This window comes from Myotis daubentonii, chromosome 6 (genome assembly GCF_963259705.1).
Source record: "Myotis daubentonii chromosome 6, mMyoDau2.1, whole genome shotgun sequence".
NCBI classification, from domain to species: domain Eukaryota; kingdom Metazoa; phylum Chordata; class Mammalia; order Chiroptera; family Vespertilionidae; genus Myotis; species Myotis daubentonii.
In genome coordinates this window covers 86,278,946-86,301,138 of record NC_081845.1, presented here as the reverse complement: position 1 = coordinate 86,301,138, position 22,193 = coordinate 86,278,946, and the positions used below count along the sequence as shown (strand labels likewise).

The 22,193-nt window shown below is 48.2% G+C and overlaps 1 protein-coding gene across 6 annotated transcripts in view; it reads left to right on the top strand.

Moving 5' to 3' along the window:
• The window catches only part of BICRAL (BICRA like chromatin remodeling complex associated protein), a 107,985-nt gene extending 90,458 nt beyond the window's left edge, over positions 1-17,527 (top strand). For 5 of the 6 annotated variants that reach the window (XM_059701650.1, XM_059701648.1, XM_059701652.1 and 2 more), the window contains 7 exons: positions 4,935-5,040; positions 5,835-5,932; positions 6,928-6,989; positions 7,876-8,021; positions 9,466-9,560; positions 12,430-12,532; positions 13,816-17,527. In XM_059701650.1, coding sequence (XP_059557633.1) covers positions 4,935-5,040; positions 5,835-5,932; positions 6,928-6,989; positions 7,876-8,021; positions 9,466-9,560; positions 12,430-12,532; positions 13,816-14,567 — 1,362 coding nt within the window. In that variant the 3' untranslated portion in view covers positions 14,568-17,527. Of the gene's footprint in view, positions 1-4,934; positions 5,041-5,834; positions 5,933-6,927; positions 6,990-7,875; positions 8,022-9,465; positions 9,561-12,429; positions 12,533-12,625; positions 13,320-13,815 lie in introns of those variants that run through there. The other variant, XM_059701654.1, reaches the window with a different exon arrangement.
• The last annotated feature ends 4,666 nt before the right edge of the window (positions 17,528-22,193 follow it).

Genomic DNA, 22,193 nt, shown 5'->3' with positions numbered 1-22,193 from the left:
AAGTGCAGTGGTCTCAGAACTCAGCAATGCATTCACATCACCTGGAGAGCCTTTTAAACGTCTAAAAGCCTAAGCCCCACATTGGACTTCTGAATCGGTCTTTGTGATCAGAACCCAGAAACTTTGTCTTTCAGAAGCGCCCCAGGTGATCTTGATACAATCAGTCTATAAACTTGCATAAAAGAACCACTGCGCTTGGGTATTTACCTCTCCTCCCCCCTCCCCCCACCCATTCTAAATTCCCAGGAGAGAGTCTGATTGGCCCCTCGTGGGCAGAGGATAGGGCTGTGGGTGACGTGAGTAGGTGGCATGCAGGGTCTCTGCTGCTCTGTACCAGATGCCAACATAAAAAAGACGCCCCTGCCAAAGCCGGTTTGGCTCAGTGGATAGAGCGTCGGCCTGCGGACTGAAGGGTCCCAGGTTCGGTTCCGGTCAAGGGCATGTACCTGGGTTGTGGGCACATCCCCAATGGGAGATGTGCAGGAGGCAGCTGATCGATGTTTCTCTCTCATCGATGTTTCTGACTCTCTCTGTCTCTCTCCCTTCCTCTCTGTAGAATATCAATAAAATATATTTTTTTTTAAAAAAAAGACGCCCCTCTGCTCCCCTGGCAGGCTTGGCACTTTTAGATGGAAGAAAAGGTGCTCCTTCCCTGGGTTTTAGCTCTTCGCCCCTCTGGCAGGTAACTCATCTGTGTGTCCTCTAACCCGCTGGCTCTGGCACAGCTCCGTGGCAGTGGGGCATTTCCCAGGGGAGAGTGTGGTTGGGCAGATCCCAAATGGTTTCTCTCATTCAGCAAATGCCTGTTGTTGGGTAAATAACATCTTGCTAATTTGTTATTTATTTGTTTTTAATTTTTACAAGAGTTTGAGTCAAACTGAGGACATATGCCAGGAGCAAGATCTCAGATGCTCCCCAAAAATGACAGTTTTGCAGCTTTTTTATGCATCTGAGATTAAGGGGGAATATAAGAAAGATTACATGAGGATGGGAGAAAGCAAGGCGGGCCTGGATTACAGGATCGTTAACAAGATTGTGTGCTCTCTTGAGGGTGGTTATGGCTTATATCAAATGTGTGTAAACCTAGATGCATAAAAACAATGGACAGGGCTTACTTAAAGCAAAGACAAACCCTTTACTAAAACGCTTTAAGTCTGGGGTGGCTGCCCACTTAGGAATTTATGATCAGATCACCTTGCAAGGATACTTTCCAGGACCCTTTTTGTCCACAGTTCCCCATTTCGGTCCCAAGTCAGTCTAAAGAATGCATTGATGACCAGACTTTTAGTTGGATCATCTAATCTGTAATTGGCTTCTTTCAAAGTGTGCCACAGAGATTGAAATTAACATATTAAGTATTCTGATTCATGGTGTCATGATAATTCATGGGGTCCAAAGAGTTAAAATTGTACATTGATATTAGCAGAGTTCTTGGAGCCAAGTACTCAAGCAAATATCCTTAAGGAGCTTCTCTATTTGTGATGAAAATACATCCCAAGAGCAGGTCTTCCCTCAGAGTTCAGTAAAAACCACAGAATGATAAATGTTATTTCTGGAAGATTGTCATGTGTGGGCATAGGAATAGGGCAGTGATGGAGAACCTTTTGAGCTCGGCGTGTCAGCATTTTGAAAAACCCTAACTTAACTCTGGTGCCGTGTCACATGTAGAAATTTTTTGATATTTGCAACCATAGTAAAACAAAGACTTATATTTTTGATATTTATTTTATATATTTAAATGCCATTTAACAAAGAAAAATCAACCAAAAAAATGAGTTCGCGTGTCACCTCTGACACGCGTGTCATAGGTTCGCCATCACTGGAATAGGAGAAAGTAGATGGCTCCTGGGGAGAGGAGAGCTGGACTGGGAGGAGGGACAGGCCCTGTGACTTCTGCTGCAGTGGAATTCATTCACTCTTTTTTTTTCCAATTATAAGAGAAAGTTTATTTAGAAAGTCACAGACGTAGAAAAAGTGAGCCAGCAGGGTGGGCTCAGGAAATAAGTTATAGAGGCAGAAGAGGACCTCTGGAGCTGTAAGGTGTCTGGGGGAAGATGAGGGGAAGGGAAAGGCACAGGCACACCCCAGAGACAGTGTGCCTCATTCACTGTTTTTATTTTTTATTTTTATAAGATTTTTAAAATATATTTTTATTAATTTCAGAGAGGGAGAGGGGGAGAGAGATAGAAACATCAACGATGAGAATCACTGATCAGCTGCCTCCTGCGCACCCCCTACTAGGAGTTGAGCCCGCCACCCGGGCATGTGCCCTGACCTGGAATCGAACTGTGACCTCCTGGTTCATAGGTTAACGCTCAAGCATCGAGCCACACCGGCTGAGCATGGATAAGTTTTTATAAGAGTTTATTTGAGCCCATCTGATGGCATATGCCGGGAGCAAGCTCTCGAATGCTCCTTGCTCATTGTTATTTAACAACTGTTTTCTGGGTGCTCACTGCGGTGCAGGCCTGTTCTGGTGCTGGGATCCCACAGTGAACCAGACAGCGAAAGTCCTGCCCAGCAGTGAGTGGACTGGGAGCCACCAGTGCACTTCTGGAGACAGAGCGGATCTTTCCAAACCTGCAGACCTGGTGAGTCAGGGGACTCCAGTGTAGGCGCCAGACCAGCTTCCACCTGGCCCACCCCCTCACCAACCTCCGCTGCCCCCACAGCGTGACAATTACAGTCCTAGTCCCAAGGGAAGGGACGCAGCGAGGAGCACGGGCAGCAGAGGCTGAGAACTCAGGTGCCGATGCTCAGCACCCACGCGGGCCCACCAGGGGGCTGTAACACACGGGCCCAAACGCGCTGAGAGGAGACACGCCTCTGCAGACCCAGCCGTGGTGTCAGACCGGCAGATTTTCCAATGTTGACATTACATTAGATTGTTTTTCTTTTTTTCTTTTTACTCTTCTGTATTGTGAAATAGAACACATTTAGAAAAAAAATGCATAAAACATAAATGTACAGTTAAATAATTATAGAGCAAATACCCATCCATTTAGCCACTCAAGAAATAAAATATTACCACCACCCCCAGAAACACCCTCTTCCGTGTGCCTCTCCTGACTTTCATGGAGATCTCTTCCTTGCTTTTCTCTTTTTTCCCCCTTGCTTTTCTTTATAGTTTTACTCCTTAACGTCTGCATGGATTTTGATTTATTTGACTGTTTAGTAGCTCAGAGTCATTCCAGGTCATGTCCGATAAATAAGAGGGAGAGCGTTTTCTCAAAACAAAAGGTGTGCGCTCTGAAGCAGTCAGGATGGTGTTCTTCTGTGTCGTGTGAACGGTGAACAAGGCATATTGGTGGAATTCCAAACGTCGTGTACTGGCCACACTGCCGTCCATATAAATTCTGGTTTCTCTATTTTTCTGTTGATCTTGTTATCTCAGAGTCCCGTGCATAGCCCTGCCCTGTCCCAACTTCTGTGTGTTTTGTTTCTTCCGGGGGGGGGGGGGCGGGGTCCTTAGTGTCCCCCCCCCCCCCCCCCCCCGGAAACGTTTGTGAGGAGGCCTGCACTCACCGCGAGCCCCAGGCCTCTCCTCAGCACGTGTCCGCTGGGGAAGAGATCCCCTGGGGTGGGAGGGTGTGGAGTGACATTCTGGGGGAAATACATGAAAACTGGAGAATTTTCCCCCAGGGTTTTCATACTAAGAACTTATTGTCTGTCTGCCTAGAGTGGTGTAAGGTCTGCCCTGCCCTGCTAATGGCAGGATGAACCAGGGGACCGTTTCCGATGCTGTAAGGACAGAACTAACATGAGCTTAGTTGGTCAGGCATTGCCAGGTCTACATGAGCACCCACACGTGAACGGTTGGTGAGAACATTGCACTTAGGCCAGGATCACAGTTTAAGGCGCCTGTGGAGATGGTTAGGCTGAACTCTAAATCCACTATACAAAATAGAAAACTGAAGAAAAAACTCTGAAAACCTGAGGCATGATGAAGTAGCATAACATAGAGGATTAAAAGTGGAAAGTAGTTTAAAAGCTCTTTATTGTCTTACCTTAAATGCTTTATAGAGGTAATAGATGTTCTTAGTGAAAAAGAACTTGGAGTCCTCAAACATCATCCAGCCTTAGCTGATTTGGCTCAGTGGATAGAGCGTCGGCCTGTGGACTGAAGGGTCCTGGGTTCGATACTAGTCAAGGGCACATGCCCAGGTTGCGGGCTTGATCCCCAATAGGGGGCGTGCAGGAGGCAGCCCATCAATAATTCTCTCTCATCATTGATGTTTCTCTCTCTCCATCTCTCTTCCTCTCTAAAATCAATAAAAATATATTTAATAATAATAATAATAATAAAATAAGTTTTTTTAAAAAATCATCCAATTCATCTTCCTCATGTATAGAAAAGAAGCACACAACAGTTTAAATATCAGATTAATGTTTCTAATAATATTTGCTTAGGCCAGTGTTTGGTTGAGTTTACATTTCCCAGTTACATGCCACCTGATGTTGACATGAAGCAGGTAAAATGTACTTTAGACCCTCTGCACAGAAGAAAGTGGGTGTAGACAGTCCATCTGGGGTTGGCACATGGGCCCTGACCAGGTGCTCGAAGCCAATGCAGACACCACATCAGGACTGACCGTCGGGGTCATAATCCTTGCAGGTGGCATATAAAATTGCCGGGGATGGAAAGAGTTCTGGCTCAGCTTGTGTCTGAGCTCCACAAGCATGGTCCCCTGAGCAGAGGGCGGTCTGCTGTCCGTCCGGCTCCCGGCTAACAGGTCTGAAAGGCCAGTGTGCCTCCAGGTTTGAGGTACTCTTCATTCTCCAGTGTGAAAGGAGAGCGTGTTAGGACTTCTGTTTTGGTTTGTAATCTAAGCTGAAGGTAATGCCAGGTAGGCATTAACAGACGCGGTTGGCATTAAGTAATCAAAGCTTTTACTCATGAAATTAATGTTTCCATGTTGGCAATGTTTTGACAGGCTCAGAAGAAATGTTTGAATCAGACTTGCCCCATTTCTGCTTCCAAGACCCCCGATGGCCTGAGGCAAGCACAGATTCCCGGCCTCCTGAGCACCGCACTGCCAGGTCAGGAGCCTTCGTCGCAAGCTCCCCTTAGCTCGTCCCTGTCTCCCGACACCCAGGACACTTCTCGCACCCCTCCTCCTGCATGCAGTCTTTCTGACGCACTCGCACCTCTACTCTGATCATTCCTTTATTCTCTATCCTTTTCACGTTGCACCTGTAGCATCATTTTATACACCACTAAGCAAGAAAAAAGCTCTTCTAATTAAATTATGTGAAATAATGTGCTGCTTAGAAACAACACAATCTAGTATTCTATGGCACAGGTGGCTTTGTAATTATCCTTGTGCTGCTTCCTATATGTAGATTTAGAATCCCATCGAGACTAAAAATATTGTGCCAGTGCCTCCCGCTTTTCCTAAAGCTTCAAACACCTGCACTGCTCAGTAAGCACTAGAAAGACAAATGCATGAGCGCGCCTAGTCAGTCCCCTCCTTGGGCCTCCCTTTCTTTCAGTTGTGAGTGTTTTGCGTTTTGGTAATGCTGACAGATTACTAGCTTGAGGCCTATTCCTCAGACCATAGGTAATTTGAAACTGGAGCATCGACAGCTTTTATTTATTTACGTGTGTATTTATTTCTACTTATTCTAACTGGGCTTTACTAACCCCGCCTCTGCCTCCAGAGGTTTTGTCGATAAACGTACTTCCTGCTCCCCTTCCTCACATCAAGCATCCATGATGAGGAAGCCCTTCCGGACTGTTCTGCAACCTGTGCGCACTGTGTCCAGGGTTGTACGATGGGCCTGCTTTACTGTTTCTGTTGAACATTGTCTTTCTTGTGTGTTCATTCAAATAGGGCAGGATTCTGGAAGCAAAGTTATATCCGCATCCTTAGGAACCGCACAACCTCAGCAGGAAAACGTAGGATCCTCTCCTGGCCAGCCAGCTGTGCAGGTAGAACACAGTTTATGAAGCTTCTTTCAACATTCAGTGTCATTGAAAGGAAATGTGTGATCACCTGCGTGCTTACTGCTGCCGGCACTGTCTCCACAGTCAGCCCGGTGCCTGGGTGACCACAAACGTGCTCACTGAAGACCTTCCCCCAGGTCCCGGCCTTGCTATGTTGATGTTGATGGGATGAATGTGTCTGTTCTGCTTCTCACATGTTCACAGTGCTATCACGTTTTCATTAATGGTATACCAGCAGCCAACACAGAGTAGGCACTCAAAATATGTAGTTTACTATTGAATGATATCACTTACTATCATATCAAAGTGGATTATTCCTCTTAGTTATACTGAGATTTTTTTTTTCTGCAGTAACAACCAGGAGTGTATGAAGTAGTCCCTATGGTCTTTTAACTCAACACTGATCTAAAAAGGAAGGGAAAAAAGTTGTTTTCAGCTTACGAAGGCCTCAGTTTCTTCTCCATCAGACTTAGCAATCCGTGATAGTTTAGTGAAACTTGTAGTCCGGGTCTGCCTGGCCCCCTCAGGGAAGGGTCTGGTTCATTCTCAGGTTCCTTAACATTATAGAAAGGCCTACGAGATTACACTCCCAACCGTGAAGGAGCTCAAAGTGTTTGCTCCCTTATTTATCTCTGAGAAGATGAGCTCAGTGATGTCTCCTGAGTTTCCAGATGTTCACGGAGTCGGTACCCACAGATGTACTTCCTCAGAAATACAAGGATGCACTCGCAGAGGGCGGTGGGGATTCGGGCTTGAAGGTCCAGGCTGAGTCCTCCCAAGGAGCTATGGCACAGCTGTCATGATCTGACACAGTGCCACGCCGCCACATGCGTCTATGGGCTTTCAGAGCAGATTCTACATCCTTAGAATACGCTCTCGATGGCGAGTTGAAAGGACTCAAAACATGGTGACCTTTATGTGTAACTGCATCCTGCTTGTGTTTTCAAGAAAAGGGAATAAAAGGTGTGTTTTGTCCGTAGGTGGATGGTCATTCGGGAGGACAGAAGAGGCCTGCCGCAAAACAGCTAACTAAAGGGGCTTTGTGAGTGACCTTGGCTACCACTCATTTTGAACATTCCTCTAGGTTCCTAACCTTCAGTACATATACCACAGAAGTCAGGTTATAACGATACATATGTATTTGTAAACATATACTTTGAAAATCCATTCCTACAATTTGTTTCCATTAGGACCTATAAATATCTCAAATGTAGTTTGAGGTTACTGTCTGCTCTCTTGTTCTTTTTTTAAAATATATTTTTATTGATTTCAGAGAGGAAGGGGGAAAGAGAGAGAGAGAGAGAGAGAGAGAGAGAGAGAGAGAGAGAAACATCAATGATGAGAGATAATCATTGATCAGCTGCTTCCTGCACGCCCCCTACTGGGGGTTGAGCCTGTAACCCGGGCATGTGCCCTTAATTGGAATCGAACCCAGGACCCTTCAGTTCACAGGCCAACCCCTCTATCCACTGGCAAAACTGGCTAGGGATGCTCTTTCGCTCTTAAGGAGAAGCAGCCTTTGCCGTCTCAGTATACCACGTGCCCTGTGGCTGGCCAGGCGTCTCTGAGGGGAGCATGGTTTGATAAGCTCCTATGTTCAGAACAGAAATGTTCGCGTAAGCGTGGTTGGCCGTTGCTCAGGCGTTGCCGGTCTGGGTGAGCCCCACGCGTGCGTGGTTGGTAGGAACACTGAGCTTCCGAGGCCAGGGCCAGAGTGTGCCTTCCCTGTGGGTGGTTACACCGAACTCTGAACCACGCTGGTGTACAAAGTGTGAAACTGCAGGAAAACCAGACGTGCTATACTTTGAACAGAAACATTCCTGTATGTCTTACTCTCTTTGCATGCAAAGGATCCCGTTCCTTCTCTCTCAGGGCGGGGTCCGTTTCTTCCCGTGACTCTGCATCGACGTGCAGCCTCTCTCTTGCAGCATCCTCCAGCAGCTGCAGAGGGACCAAGCCCACGCCGTGACGCCCGATAAAAGTCAGTTCCGGTCTCTCGGTGACGCGGTGCAGAGGCTGCTCTCCTACCACGTGTGCCAGGGCTCCATGCCCACCGAGGAGGACTTGAGGAAAGGTAAGCCGCCGTGACCCCTCAGCGCCCTCTGGGGATGCCCCCAGATGGTAGCCGGCTATTGTTTTTATCACAGTTTATTTACTGTTTCCCAGTCTGCGTTTAGGGTCGTGGCTTATTCTTCTCAGTGTTCTGGGAAGGGAAACCCACATGCCAGAGGCTTTTATGGACACATTTTGGGGGCGGTAAAGGCACAGCATTGTTCGGGCTGCTGGCAGCAGAGGGGACGGCTCTGCCCAGTGCCTCGGGCGGAGTCCTCCTGTGTAGGCGAGTGCACACCCTTAGCTCCCACTACCAGTTCTATGAGTTGCATCGACCCTTCAGCCCCAGACATTCTTACAGGTTCCAAAGTGAGTCCATGGCATTGCTGTTTGTCAAGAAACTAGCAAAAAGGGGCTAAGGATAAGGTCCTTGTCCCAACCTGGAACTCAGCCCGGTCTCCCTCCTGACCCGCTGCCTCCCCAGCGGTGCAGCTCACCTAGTTCTGCCGCCCTCCCACCACCATGCCCAGGCTGCCTGCAGAGTTCCCCCACTGCTCGCATCCTCTTCAGCTGCCAGGCTCGCGCCCACAGGAAAGGCGAACCGGCCGGGACCCCACAGGCCACTGTGGCACCAGGGGTCTCTGAGCTGAGCGTCTGGTCTCGGTCAGTCCACGTGAGCTTCCTGGGGAGGCCCCGGTCCAACATTGGGCAGGGGCGTGAAGACTCTAAGAGTGAAGTAGCAATGTGAGACCTTGGGGACCAACCGACAAGGACGGAGCCACAGCACCATGGCCTGCAAGGGACCATGAGCTAGTTTGTCTCTAGATAACACTGTCTGCCCAGCCCGGACAGTAGGACTTCATTGTCCCAGCTGTTAACTTTTTTATATGATTGGCAGGGAGGGAGGCTTGATATTTGTTGCTGGTCTGTGTGATATTATTTTCTTTTATAGGTGATGTTAAAAATACTATGTTTTTGGATTCCTTTTTTTTAAATCCTCACCTGAGGGTATTTTTCCAGAGAGAGGGAAGGACAGAGAGAAATATCGATGTGAGAGAAGCACATCGATTGGTTGCCTCCTGCACATGCCCTGACCTGGGCCCAGGCTGGGGAGGAGCCTGCAACCAAGGTACGTGCCCTTGACCGGAATCAAACCCAGGACCCTCCGGTCTGCAGGCCGACTCTCTTTCTACTGAGCCAAACCGGTGAGGGCTGTTTTTGGATTCTTAGTTAAAGTTTATAGAAGCTAGTATTGAACTCAGTTTCCACAATCACAGACCGGTGGACAGTGAGGGAAGGCAGTGCAGAAGCACGACGCCCAGTCACGGAAAAGCTGACCTGAGAAGAGGAAACGGCCACAGACAGGACCTGTTTGAACAGGGGAAGAATAACGCATTTCAGTCCTGAGAACTGAAGACCTATGGGTGATTGGCACTCTCTTACTATTTCTCTCTCTCTTCCTACAGTCGACAATGAATTTGAAACAGTTGCCACTCAGCTCCTAAAAAGGACCCAAGCTATGCTTAACAAGTACAGATGCCTGCTCCTGGAGGATGCCATGGTAAACGCTGCTGCAAGCACATTTGGTTCTTAAACCCTGCAGGTCACAGCTACTGGTTCAGAGAGAGAAACTTCGGGAATTACGTTTCCCCAGCACAGTTTAAAAGGCACAGATATTTAAGTTTGCAGAAAACCTTACACTTGACCGTTATACCACCAGCAGCAGGTGGTATCTATTGCGCCGACGGGCTGCTCACCGTCAGTGCTCCTGTGACTGTCCCAAATGAGGGACCTAGGCTCTGGTTAAGTGATTCACCCAGGATCACAGCTAGTGAGTCTGTGGGGCAATGAGCAGAGCCCGATGCAGCCCAGCCCCCGACGCCTGGCCCACTCTCTGATGCTGTCTGTGTGCTGCCCCTCCCCAGCCCAGAGCGGGGAGGCCTGGGGCACCGCCAGTGAAGGTTCACAGCAGCAGCTGAACAGACGAGGTGATGACAGGTGTTACAATTAGTTTTGTCTTGTTTTTATTTGTTAGCCTGTCATAAAATTCACGCTTAATTTTCAAATGTACAACCTGATGGTTTTTAGCATATTCACAAAATTGTGCAACCATCACCACTGTCTAATTCCAGAACATTTTCAACACCTCAAATAGGAACTAGCATTGCTTTTAAAGCACCAGTTAGAGAAAGGAGTAAGGTATCTCAGGGAACGATGGAAAGACCAAACCTAGTCTGAGATTTTAGCAGTTCTAAAAACATGTGGGCGTTAACCTATAAATTGGTCTCTTTCAGTGGTTTTCAGTTTGAGATCAACTTTGGAAATGTTCTGTGGAGGATTAATTGAACTACATTATACATGTACACAATATTGTGTAAATATGTAGATATGTTTGTGCTTATATATGTACTAGAGACCCGGTGCACGAACTTTGTGCACTGGAGGCGGGGAGAGGTCCCTTAGCCCAGCCTGCGCCCTCTCGCAGTCTGGGACCCCTCGCTCCTTACCACCCGCCTGCTCACTGCTCCTTAGCACTGCTGCGGAAATGGGAGAGGCTCCCGCCACCGCTGCTGCACTCGCCAGCTGTGAGCCTGGCTTCTGGCTGAGCAGCACTCCCCCTTTGGGAGCTCACTGACCACCGTGGTCAGCGTGCATCATAGCAACCAGTCGTTCTGGTTGTTCCACCCTAATGGTCGCTTAGGCTTTTATTATGTGTGTGTGTGTGTGTGTGTGTGTGTGTGTGTGAGTGTATCACATTTCTAATATATTTTTACTTAAAAGTATGCCTCCAAAATCTGAAATTGTTGTTCTTTTTGTTGTTGCTGTTGTTAATCCTCACCAGAGGATATTTTTCCATTGATTTTTAGAGAGAGTGGATGAGAGAGGGAAAGACAGAGAAAGATTGATTGAGAGAAACACATTGATTGGTTGCCTCCTGCACGCACCCTGACCAGGGCCCAGGTCAGGGTGGAGCCTGCAACTGAGGTACATGCCCTTGACTGGAATTGAACCAGGACCCTTTGGTCCACAGGCCAACGCTCTATCCACTGAGCCAAACCGGCTAGGGCTGAAATAATTGTTCTTATATTGATAACCACTTCTAAAACAAAATTGTGAGATGTCAAAAAGACTATCATTATTGAGGAAAGGACCACTTATTTGGTCAAATTGTATCTGCCATGAGTTTTCATGTTAAATAAGACCCAGAAATGTAACTTCAGATTTGATTCTGTATGGCACAAACTAATTTTAAGGAAAGCCCTAAAAAAAATCACAAATTTAAGCATAGCAGAGTGCAAAGTTAAAAGGTCATTCTAAGGAAAAGATTTCCAACATGTTAGCAGAAGGGGAATAAGAAAGGTACAAAACAGCATGTATTGTTGCTACCATTTGTGTGCAAGATATATAAAAAAAAGAGAACATAATGTGTGTATGTGCATGATCTGTCTCTGGAAGAGTGTATTAAACTGCTAGGCACGGTGTGCCTCCAGGGAGAGACACTGGGGGTGGGAAGGGCACAGGGGGAGGCGAAGAAGAAGCGTTTACTTTTCACATCCCCTTTAGTACCAATGTGTAGATTACCTTTCCCCCCAAAATACTATTTTATTTATTTATACATTTTTAATTTTATTTTCAAACCTGTATGATTTTATTAATTGGTGTCTCCCCAATAAATTCAACGAGAGAGAGAGAGAGAGAAAAACAGAGATAAAAAGATAAGATGATATGTCCATCATTGCCCCGGGAGTACTCACCTCATTTAGGTAAAAATACAATTAAAAAAAATGCATCCTGCCCTGACCGGTTTGGCTCAGTGGATAGAGCGTAGGCCTGCGGACGCAAGGGTCCCAGGTTTGATTCCGGTCAAGAGCATATACCTTGGTTGCAGGCACATCCCCAGTAGGGGGTGTGCAGGAGGCAGCTGATCGATGTTTCTCTCTCATTGATGTTTCTAATTTTCTATCCCTCTCCCTTCCTCTCTGTAAAAAAATCAATAAAAAATTAAAAAAATAATAAAATAAAATAAAATAAATGCATCCTAGCCTGGCCAGTGTGGCTCAGTGGTTGAGCATCGACCTATGAACCAGAAAGTCAAGGTTCGATTCACAGTCAGGGCTCTTGCCCAGGTTGTGGCTCGATTCCCAGTGTGGGGCATGCAGGAGGCAGTCGATCAATGATTATATCTCATCATTGAAGTTTCTATCTCTCCCTCTCCCTTCCTCTCTGAAATCAATTAAAAAATAAGAACAAAAAAACAAATTTTTTAAAAATAAAAATGCATCCTATGTGGCAAGGAAAAATTTGACTGAATGGGACACTGGAACTTAGACATTAAACTCTCATTTCTGACTGCTTCGGTCCCAAAGATGCAGGGAGATGCTTGCGCTTGTTAAAGGGCACCTGGGATGACTGGCCTCTCTCCTTTTCAGCGGATTAATCCCTCGGCTGAGATGGTGATGATCGACAGAATGTTCAACCAGGAGGAGAGGGCGTCTCTGTCCCGGGACAAGCGGCTGGCACTTGTGGACCCTGGTAAGTCACGTGGGTGGAAAGCGGCCGTCGGGTATCAGGGTTCTCTCCTTCGAGTTTTCCGTTGATTATTCAGGAAGTTTTTCTGTATTTTAGATGTAATTCTAGTTCATTCCTGGGAGCATGTCCATGTAGCATCCACTTACTCTGCCGCCATTTTTAATCCTCAAGATATGGATTCTATGTTTTATGAGGTTACGAGGCATGGGGCGATGTTTCTGTTACACAAGTCTCTGCACCACAAAAGCCTGTCATCGGCTGCTGCCTGACTGACACCCAATACCTTCCATGCGCACCGTTCTCCAGGGAGCAGGCAAACTTGGTGCTTTGCACAAAGGTCCTATTTTACCTTCAAATTACTATCTGTTTCTTTCCATCCTCATCACATTGGTTTTTCCATTAGTAAGATGGCAGATTTCTTGTTTGTTTTGTTAATCCTCACCTGAGGATATTTTTCCATTGATTTTTTTAGAGAGAGTGGAATGGAGGGAGAGAGACAGAGAGAAACATTGATGTGAGAGAGAGACATCGATTGGTTGCCTCCCGAATACCCCAACCAGGGCAGGGAATCGAACCCATGACCCTTCAGTCTGCAGGCCCATGCTCTATCCACTGAGCTAAACCAGCCAGGGCAGTAAGATGACAATTTCATCACAGCATTTGAAAATACTAGTACAATCATATAATGCCGGTGCTGGACCAATGATGGCTTGTGGTAACCAGTTTTAACTAAAAGGTACGCACCAATAGAAGGATAATATAAAAGGCTGCATGGGAAAAAAAGAAAGAAAGATTACTGAAAACAAGATAATTCTTTTCCTGGACAGGACGCATGTCGACCTGGCAGAGTGCAGCTAGTTATTCCAGGTCCCCACGTGTGTCTTAGCCTGACGTGCCATCACCCAAAGGCACACAGTCCCTCACACCCACCCCTGCCCGAGCCGCCTCCTGGAGCTCGCTGCTGCGGGGAAGAAACCGGCTGGCACTGCATCTCATTTGTTTCAGAGCAGTCCCTGTGACAGACTGACGGGAGAGCGGGGCGAAGCGGAGCGCTGCCCGCTGCCCGCTGCCCGCTGCCCGTCGGGTTCCCTCTGCCGTCCAGCAGCTGCCTTGCAAGGAGGCCTGGCTCCTGCGGGAGGCAGGCAGCCCGGGGCCCCGGGTGTTGAGCTTGGGCATCTCCTGGGACACAGGCCAACTCCGTGGGGCGGGCGGGCCGACCCCCGCCTGGGTCTGGGGTGCGGCCCTCGCCCCTCCGTTCATTCTTGTTCTTTCCGCTCCGTTTCCAGAGGGCTTTCAAGCTGACTTCTGTTGCTCCTTCAAACCCGACGCCGCTGCCTGCGAGCCGCCGTGTGGCCGGACCACCAGCTCGCTCCCTCCGACCAAGGCCGCGAGCCGGGACCGAGCCAAAGCCGGCGGGGCGGAGCCCGCGAACCCCGACCCGCTCCACCCAGTGCCTAATCACATCGTGGTCTCCGCGGAAGGAAACATTTCTAAGAAGGCGGAGTGCCTGGGCCGGGCGCTGCCGGGGGACCGCGCGGGGCAGCCGCGGGCGGCGGAGGGCAAGGCCGGCCGCAGGGACCCCGCCCCGGGCAGCGAGGGCGCCCCCGGCCCCGAGGGGCCCCGGAGAACCGCGGCCAGACCCGATCCCGGTCCCGAGAGCAAGCTCTCGAGCATCCTCGGCGACTCTCGCTTGGAGATGACGTGTAGCAATTCCTTCCAGGACAAAACTCGCCGGAATTCGCCCCAGAGCGACGTTTTACACACAGACATCATGAAGGGGTCGGGCGAGCCGCAGCCGGACCTCCAGCTCACCAGGAGCCTGGAGACCACGTTCAAGAACCTCCTGGAGCTCAAGAAGGCGGGGCGGCAGGCCCCCAGCGACCCGGCCCGGGGCGCCGCGGAGCTGGACTTCCCCGGCTTCTCCCCCGCCGCCTCGCAGGACGGCTGCCTGGACAAGTTCGCCCCGGACCACAGCGAAGGCGCCGTGGAAACGGACTCCATTTTAGAAGCCGCTGTAAATAGCATCCTAGAGTGTTAATCGCAGCTCCCGCCCGCCCGCCCGCCCGCTCCGGTCTCTCCTGCAACAGCGAACGGACGGCCCTGGCTCCAGCCCCGGCCGTCACCGTCCCTCCTGCTCTCGCCCTGTTCTTCCTCAAGAGCAATACTCGCCGTGGGTCCGGGGATCCGCCGGGGATCCAGTCCTTGTTAGAAAGCAGTCTGATAGGCCTACACCTTGCAAGTGTTCTGAACGCGCTTTTAGTCAGTTTTTTGTTTACTTGTTTTATTTTCTTAAAAATACTGTGTAACTCAATGCGATCATAGGACCCTTGGCCCTGGGTAAAAAGAAAAATCCTGACAATCATAAGTCATTTGAAAAGAACAGACTTATTAAAGAAAATCAAACAGGACTGATAGAAGCTACTTTTTAAAGCATCCCCCACTGTATCTCCAAATGTTGGCTTTTTGGTTTTGTTGCTGTTGCTGGAGGGGAGACCACATGGCTCTCCCCTCGCCGCCTCAGCAGTGGTTGCTGGCCGCTGCGGGGGACCCCTCGGCCCTGGGGTGGCCCAGGGGCGGCAGCCGGTGGGAGGGTGCGGGCATGTGCAGGGCGTCCCTGTTCGTGTTCCGTGCTTTCCCGAGGCTCCTGAGCTCAGCCGCGGGCCTTCCCAGCACGTCCGAGGGGGGCGCCCAGGCCTGCCGGTTCCTAGTGCCGGGCTAGGCAACGGGGACGGGACCCTGAGGTGGCACAGCGCGGGGTGGGGCCGGGGCGCAGCCGGAGGCATAAACCTGTATATATGTAAAAGCACATATATGTTAACTGTGAGAAAAACAGGCGTTTTGCATTTTATGATTGGATAGAGCCAACATAGGATGTACCTTTTTGTTTGTTGCTGGGTTTTGTTTCCTTTAACCTCTCTTTGCACCCTCTCCCACAACAAACAGCCAAGCGTCAAAAGCACTTTCATTTGAAAACTATGTTGTAATTTTTCTGTTTAAACCTTAAGGGGACTTTGGCCTTGTTTATGCTGCTTGTTGTCTGAGAACAGTAGTCACCCCTGGCAGCAGTCATTACCAAAACACAGACAAACCAAAGGTAGCCAGCCAGCCCACCACGGAACGAGGAGATCTGGGACGCGGGAGTCCCACGCCAGAGCCAAAGGACGTGCCCTGTCATGGCTTGTGTTCGGCCTATGTTCATATTAGTGGACGTGACCTTGCTTTATTTATTTATATTTCTTTTCAGGGAGCTTTCCCCATTTCCTTTCTTTTGTGCCTGCCCAGGTCACCCCATTTCTGTGGTTACTGTCACTCTGGTGTCATGGTAACATCAGTTAGGTCCCGTCCCTGGGAAAGCTACATCATGGTATTTGCTGTGCACTGTCACACGGGCGTGAATGTGCCCGAGTGCTCGGGTCCCCAGGTCGTCGTGCTGACAGTGTGTACACACGCTCCCCTTCGTGTATGCACTCTCTCGGTTATTCTGGTTGTCTCTATGGCTTCAGAGGTGTGCCCACTGGTGTCCACCCTGGCACATTGCCAGGGCCTGCTTCTGGCTGTCCGCAGAATGCGGGTGACTCCCACTGTCATCATGTTGGACATGTCTTTTCCAGATTGGCCTGTGATGGAAAGGAAGGCTTCTGGTTGCTAGAAAACACAGCAACAGAAGATAACTCCCTGCCCTTTGTCCCACCAAACAGAGAAACCCTGCGCGACAGCCAGTCTTCATAAAAGCAGAGCACCTCCTCCCCACGCCCGCCCCGCCAATAGAAACCGGAGAATGTGGGCCATCTGAGGGCGACCATGTTTTCCTCGCTTGTGCCAATGTCCACGCTGCACATCCCCTTTTCCTTTATTGTAACGTATTAGGAAGACAGGTTGCTGTTGCCAGTTGGAACTTTCTGTTTGGGCAGCCCTGGGGTGGCACCCGGCCCTGAGCCCCGAGGTTTCACAGGCTCTTCTTCCTTTACGGCTCATGCTCCCCTAATTCCTAGCAAGACTTAAAGATGGTTCCTCCCGATCAAATTCTCCTCATTGTGGAACTTTATCCCTGGAAGCCTTTGTGAAGGCTGCTAATGAGTTACATTAATTACTGCGAATCAGTGGAATTCTTAAAGAGACAAGATAAGCTCTGTGTACATTTGTTGCACCTCTTCCCCATCCTGCCCTGCTACCCAAACCCTCGCTTTTCTATATACCACCTTCAAGGGTTTTTAAGCCCTAACACCTGTCTAGCAAATGGAGAGCCTAATTTACCAAAATGAAACTTGTAAATCTCTGTGTCCTTGTATGTAAGTTTACTTTTTATGGAGGAAAGATTCTAGATAATGACAAATGAAGATTACGAGATGTGTTTTTCTCCTGTGATTAGGTTATGCGCACATAGGTCATAACCCGCATGCCGAGCCCTCTGGTGAAGGGTAAGAGAGCTCAGCCTCAGATGGCCAACCTTCAGTCGTTCAGGTTCATCGTCTAAGTTTTAGAACTACTTGTACTCAGTAACAAAAATCATTTCTTTCTCTCTTTTTTTTTTCTGTTGTTGTGGAAAAGTGTGAATTTGTTATTAAGCATTTGATTTTCTGTGTCCTTAAGTACTGCCTAAAGATAAAGCAAATTTTAAACCGGCAATTACGAAAAAAAGAACTATTTTAGCTCTGAAGAATTTAGTAGACTTTGTTAGATTAGGGAGGCCTTAACAGACTGACTTGACTTAAAGAGGACGCGTCACTCACTGTCAGTGTGGTGTGGGCTTTATTTGCTTAAATACCTTCATTTGTATAGTATGTCTCACTTGAAATTGCTTTGTATACATTTTGTAAAAATATTTATAAAATGTTTTGTAAAAAAGTATAACAAATTGCAGTTTATTTTGTTATGTTGGATAAATACTGTTAAAAGAAACCAGTCAGTAACTATATTGTTAATCCATGGTTAGGAAATGTTTAGTTGGAGATTACAAAATGAAACAACCATTGCAATACAGCCAAAGATTTGGGAAAATGTGCAACTGTGATTGTCTTGATTTGCAAGTAGGAATGGCTGCTTTTCCCAGAAGGGTAAGTAAGTGTTCAGTGGGAGTTCTGTTGAAATAAACTTACCATTGCCGAAAAGTAGCCTAGGCAGTGAGAAGGTAGGGTTTTAATTGATCAGCCTTTCCAAACGGTTACAAATTAAACCAAGTTGGTCGTGGGGAAAGTTTAGTCATGTACTTATCTGGCCTCCATCCCCGCTCCTGTCACATGGATCCTTCCTTAACTAGCGAAGGAAAAACAGGGTCATTTGAAAAGTTAGATAAGTGAGCCTCAATCTGTAGGAAGTTTCCTTCCATATATTCTTATATTTATTTTGTTTCTTCAAGGATAAGAAAGTACGGGGATAAAGCACAAAAGCAGAGCCCTGGCCGGTGTGGCTCGGCTGGGCACCATTCCGTGCACCGAGAGGTTGCTGGTTGGATTCCTGGTCAGGGCACCTGCCCAGGTTGTGGGCTCAGTCCCCAGCAGGGGACATGCAGGAGGCAGCCAATCGATGTTACACTCTCACATTGATGTTTCTCTTTTCTCCCTTCCTCTCTAAAATTCAACAAATTCTTTTTTTATGTTTTTTTTAATATATTTTATTGATTTTTTACAGAGAGGAAGGGAGAGAGATAGTCAGAAACATCGATGAGAGAGAACATCGATCAGCCGCCTCCTGCACATCCCTCACTGGGGATGTGCCCGCAGCCCAGGTACATGCCCTTGACCGGAATCGAACCTGGGACCCTTCAGTCCGCAGGCCGACGCTCTATCCACTGAGCCAAACCGGTTTCGGCTTATGTTTTTATTTAATGTATTTTTATTGAGGAAGGGAGAAGGAGAGATAGAAACATCAATGATAAGAGAGAATCATTGATCAGCTGCCACCTGCACGCTCCCCACTGGGGACCGAGCCCGAAACCCAGGCATGTGTCCTGACCGTAAAGAAACTATTTCATTATAAGACTTGTTCCAGCGCTACCTGGGTAGCTCAGTTGGTTAGAGCATTGTCCCGATATGCCAAGGTTGTGTTTTCAATCCCCAGTCAGGGCACATTAAAGAACCAACCAGTGAATGCATCATAGGTGGAACAACAAATCTCTCTCTCTAAAACCAATAAATAAAAATTTAGCCCTTGCCAGTGTGGATCAGTTGGTTGGAGCATCATACCATATACCGAAAGGTTTCGGGTTCAATTCCCAGTCAGAGCGCATACCCAAGTTGTGGGTTCTATGTCTGGTTGGTCAGGACGCATGTGGGAGGCAACCAATGTTTCTCACATCAATCTCTCTCTCTCTCATCAATTTTTTTAAAGTATAAATAAATAAATACATTTTTAAATTTATTTCAGAATTAACATGTTTCTCTTTGGAGCCACACCTTTGACCAAAATGGTAAGAAATACCCAAGTAACCTTATCTGTAAAATTAGTCCCATGAGGCCCTTCTGCGTTCCTGTCCTCACAAGTGTGACTCTACCCAAATTGTTAGGGGAACTACCAGAGGGCGAAATATATTTCTAGGGATGACACTATAGGACTCCTTAAATTTCTCTTTGGGGCCTAGAATTTATACTCACACCCTTACTTGTGGTTTCATTGCTTCCCCTGCCCTTAAAGCAGTAGCAGTCGTGAACACAACATTCAGCAACAACCAACATGTAAATAGGAAGTTGTCATATAACTAACAGAAATTAGGATACTTACTGCTTGAATCGTCACATCAGTGGGTGGATTCCCTAATTATTTTTATTTTTGCAGTGTTGCCCTGACGTCGAGCTTCTCTCCTTACTAAGGTCAAATGTGTGTCCATCCTGATGCTCTTGTCCCCCTTGGACCCTTTGCAATGGGGATGCCCCCTGGGTGACGAGTTAGAAGGAGGGACCATCTGACTGCTTAGTTAGGATCAGTGTCTGTCCCCAGGGGCAGGCCCAGAGGAAGGAACCAGGCATCTTCTCTGAGGAGGGGGAAGCCCTCAGCCCTGGCTGTGGGAGGTGGGAGGCCTTGTTTCAGGAGGGACCCTAGTTCTCCCTGATGGGAGGAAGTAGCCAGTGGATTCTTGGGGACAGAGGGAAGGGAAAAGACACAAACCCCCCACCATCTGGGGAATCACTGAAATAGCATCGCTCAAGCAGGACTAGCTATGCTGTCTGCGGGACTAACTCCCGAGACAGGTAGGGCTCCTGGGGACCCAGCGGAAGGTGGAGAGCAGTAACCGCCAAGCCTTGGAGCAGTTTACAGGCACGGGGCTAGACACGGGGGCGTGTGTAACTGAGGCTGATTTCTGTTCTCCAGGAGCTCCAAATCTAGAGAGAAAACAAGCAAATAAGTAGGTACGTTTGGGAACCGGCCGGATGGAGTTCCAGAGAAAAGAAACTGGAGCTGCAACTCTCCAGGACTGCCACTTGGTAGAGAGCGACAAACCGGATTTCCATCCCTGGTTCTTAGTGCAGTTTCCTGAGTGATGTTTGAGAGCAAATATATAGACTTTCTGCAGGGATGAAGGTAAAGGACGTTTGTAATTATAGTGTTAACGTCGAGAAATCTGTCCCAGTATGCACACAAATGCTGGAGGCGCGTTTGTCGTATAAAGTAGATTCTTACGGGAACAGCCTGCATCTGCAGGGAACAGCCTGCGTCTGCATTGCTGCAGGGGAAAGGCCTTTATGAGAAACCTCTCTGTATCCCTCGCGCACAGGTGCTGTAGCCCGGCCTCTGACAGCAGCTGCCAAGGCAGGACGACCCTCCTGGGAAATCTAATTTCTGTGAAGGTCAAGGAGAGCCGTGCGGGGGGGGGGGGGGGGGGGCAGCATCTGGAAGCAGGTGCCAGCGCTTCATCTCACACGGACTCAGCTGCCTCCACCATAAACTAGGAAGACTCGTCCGGAAATGAAGCTGCCTCCATTCCTTGGTGTAAAATGATGTTATTGAAGACGTGTGGAAGGTAGAAAAAGCTCATGTTCCATTATCCCTGGGATAATTGAGAAGAGGTTTGGGTTTCCGGTTTTGTTTGGTTTTACCTTCTGCACACTGTCTCCTTCCTACCCTAGCTTTCTGTCTGTCCTTAACCCTCGAAAAGCGGCTGCCCCTCACCTGTTCGCTCCCTTTTCCTTCCCACGTTTGCTCCCTTACGTTTGTTTTTCAAGATCAAAAGCTGCTGTCCATGTTGTCTTCCCCAACTCCAGGCTCATCTGGCTGCTCTCACACTACAGTGAGTTCTCACTTAAGGTCATTAATAGGTTCTCGGAACTGCGGTGAAACGGCAACAAGGAAACCAATTTTACCGCAAGCCAATTGATATAAACAAGTTACGTTCCTGTGGCATCTCATCAACGTTGTCACATAGCGACGTTATTCCAGGACCTGCTGTAATCTCTTTCCCACGTGCTTCCTGGTAACCCTCGTCCCTCTGAGGAAGCAACAAGGAAAGCCTGAAAGGAAGGACGCGGGCTGCTAGGAGGGTCGTAATCCAGGAAGGAGGTGTGGGGCTGATAGGAAACTGCAGGTGGACCCTCTTTCCGGTGTGGGGGGTGTGGTGGTTTGCCGTTCGGAGAAGGCACTGCTTCATTATCTAAGTGAAAAGAGTAGGACTACAAATAACCCCAAAGTGCAGAGAATACGGACATAACTTATTGTGGGACTTGTTAGCAAAGGGACCCTGGAGTTAACTCAGGGAACCACAAAATGTTGGTCCTGAAAGGAGTCTTAAAAAACATACAGTCGAGGAGTTTCTGAAACAGACAAATCACAGGAGGCTAATGACCGAGAGAGCTTTCATTAAGCTAATAAATATGTGATAAAGGGCATACCACAAAATGTAAGCCTTGCTCCCATTCCAGGCCCCACTCCCATTTCCCAAAAATAATACCCATCTACACTTTTTTGTATATCCTTCCAAAATTGTTGCATACAAATACATCTATAGCCAAAAAACAAAAACAACCAGGACCATGCTCTTACACCCTATTCTGTATCTTGCTGTTTCAAATACAATCCAATACAGACATTTTCCAAATGTCTTGGGATTCTATAGTCAGGATTCTGTGATGGCAAGCAACAGAAACTGACCTGGTTAACTAGCATACGGAGTTTTATAGGAAGGGTAAGGATTAAAGGGAAGTTTGAAAAAAACACCAGGCTTGAGCAGCACAGGAACAAGGAAATTCCAGGAGGTTTCACTCAGTAGGTGGAAATCCTGAAAAGGCTTGCCGCAAACCTACATTTCTTCCGTCACCACTGCTCAAGATTCAAAAACCAAGGAAGATAAGTTTACGGTCCCAGGCCCCTCCCACTGGGCAGGTGAGAGGCCTGGAACAGGTCTCCCAGAACCCTTTCACGTTATGCGTGGTGGGCAAGCTTGTGCTACTCCACTCCCACAGATGTACACGATGAGGGACAGCTCACTGGAGAAAGGGGATACCACTGGGAAAGAGGATTGCGCCAGAACCAGTTTGGCTCAGTGGGTAGAGCATTGGCCTGAGGACTCAAGGGTCCCGGGTTCGATTCCAGTCAAGGGCATGTACCTTGGTTGTGCGGGCACGTCCCCAATGGGGGGGCGTGCAGGAGGCAGCTGATCAATGTTTCTGGCTCTCTATCCCTCTCCCTTCCTCTCTGTAAAAAAATCAATAAAATATATATATTAAAAAAAAGAGGA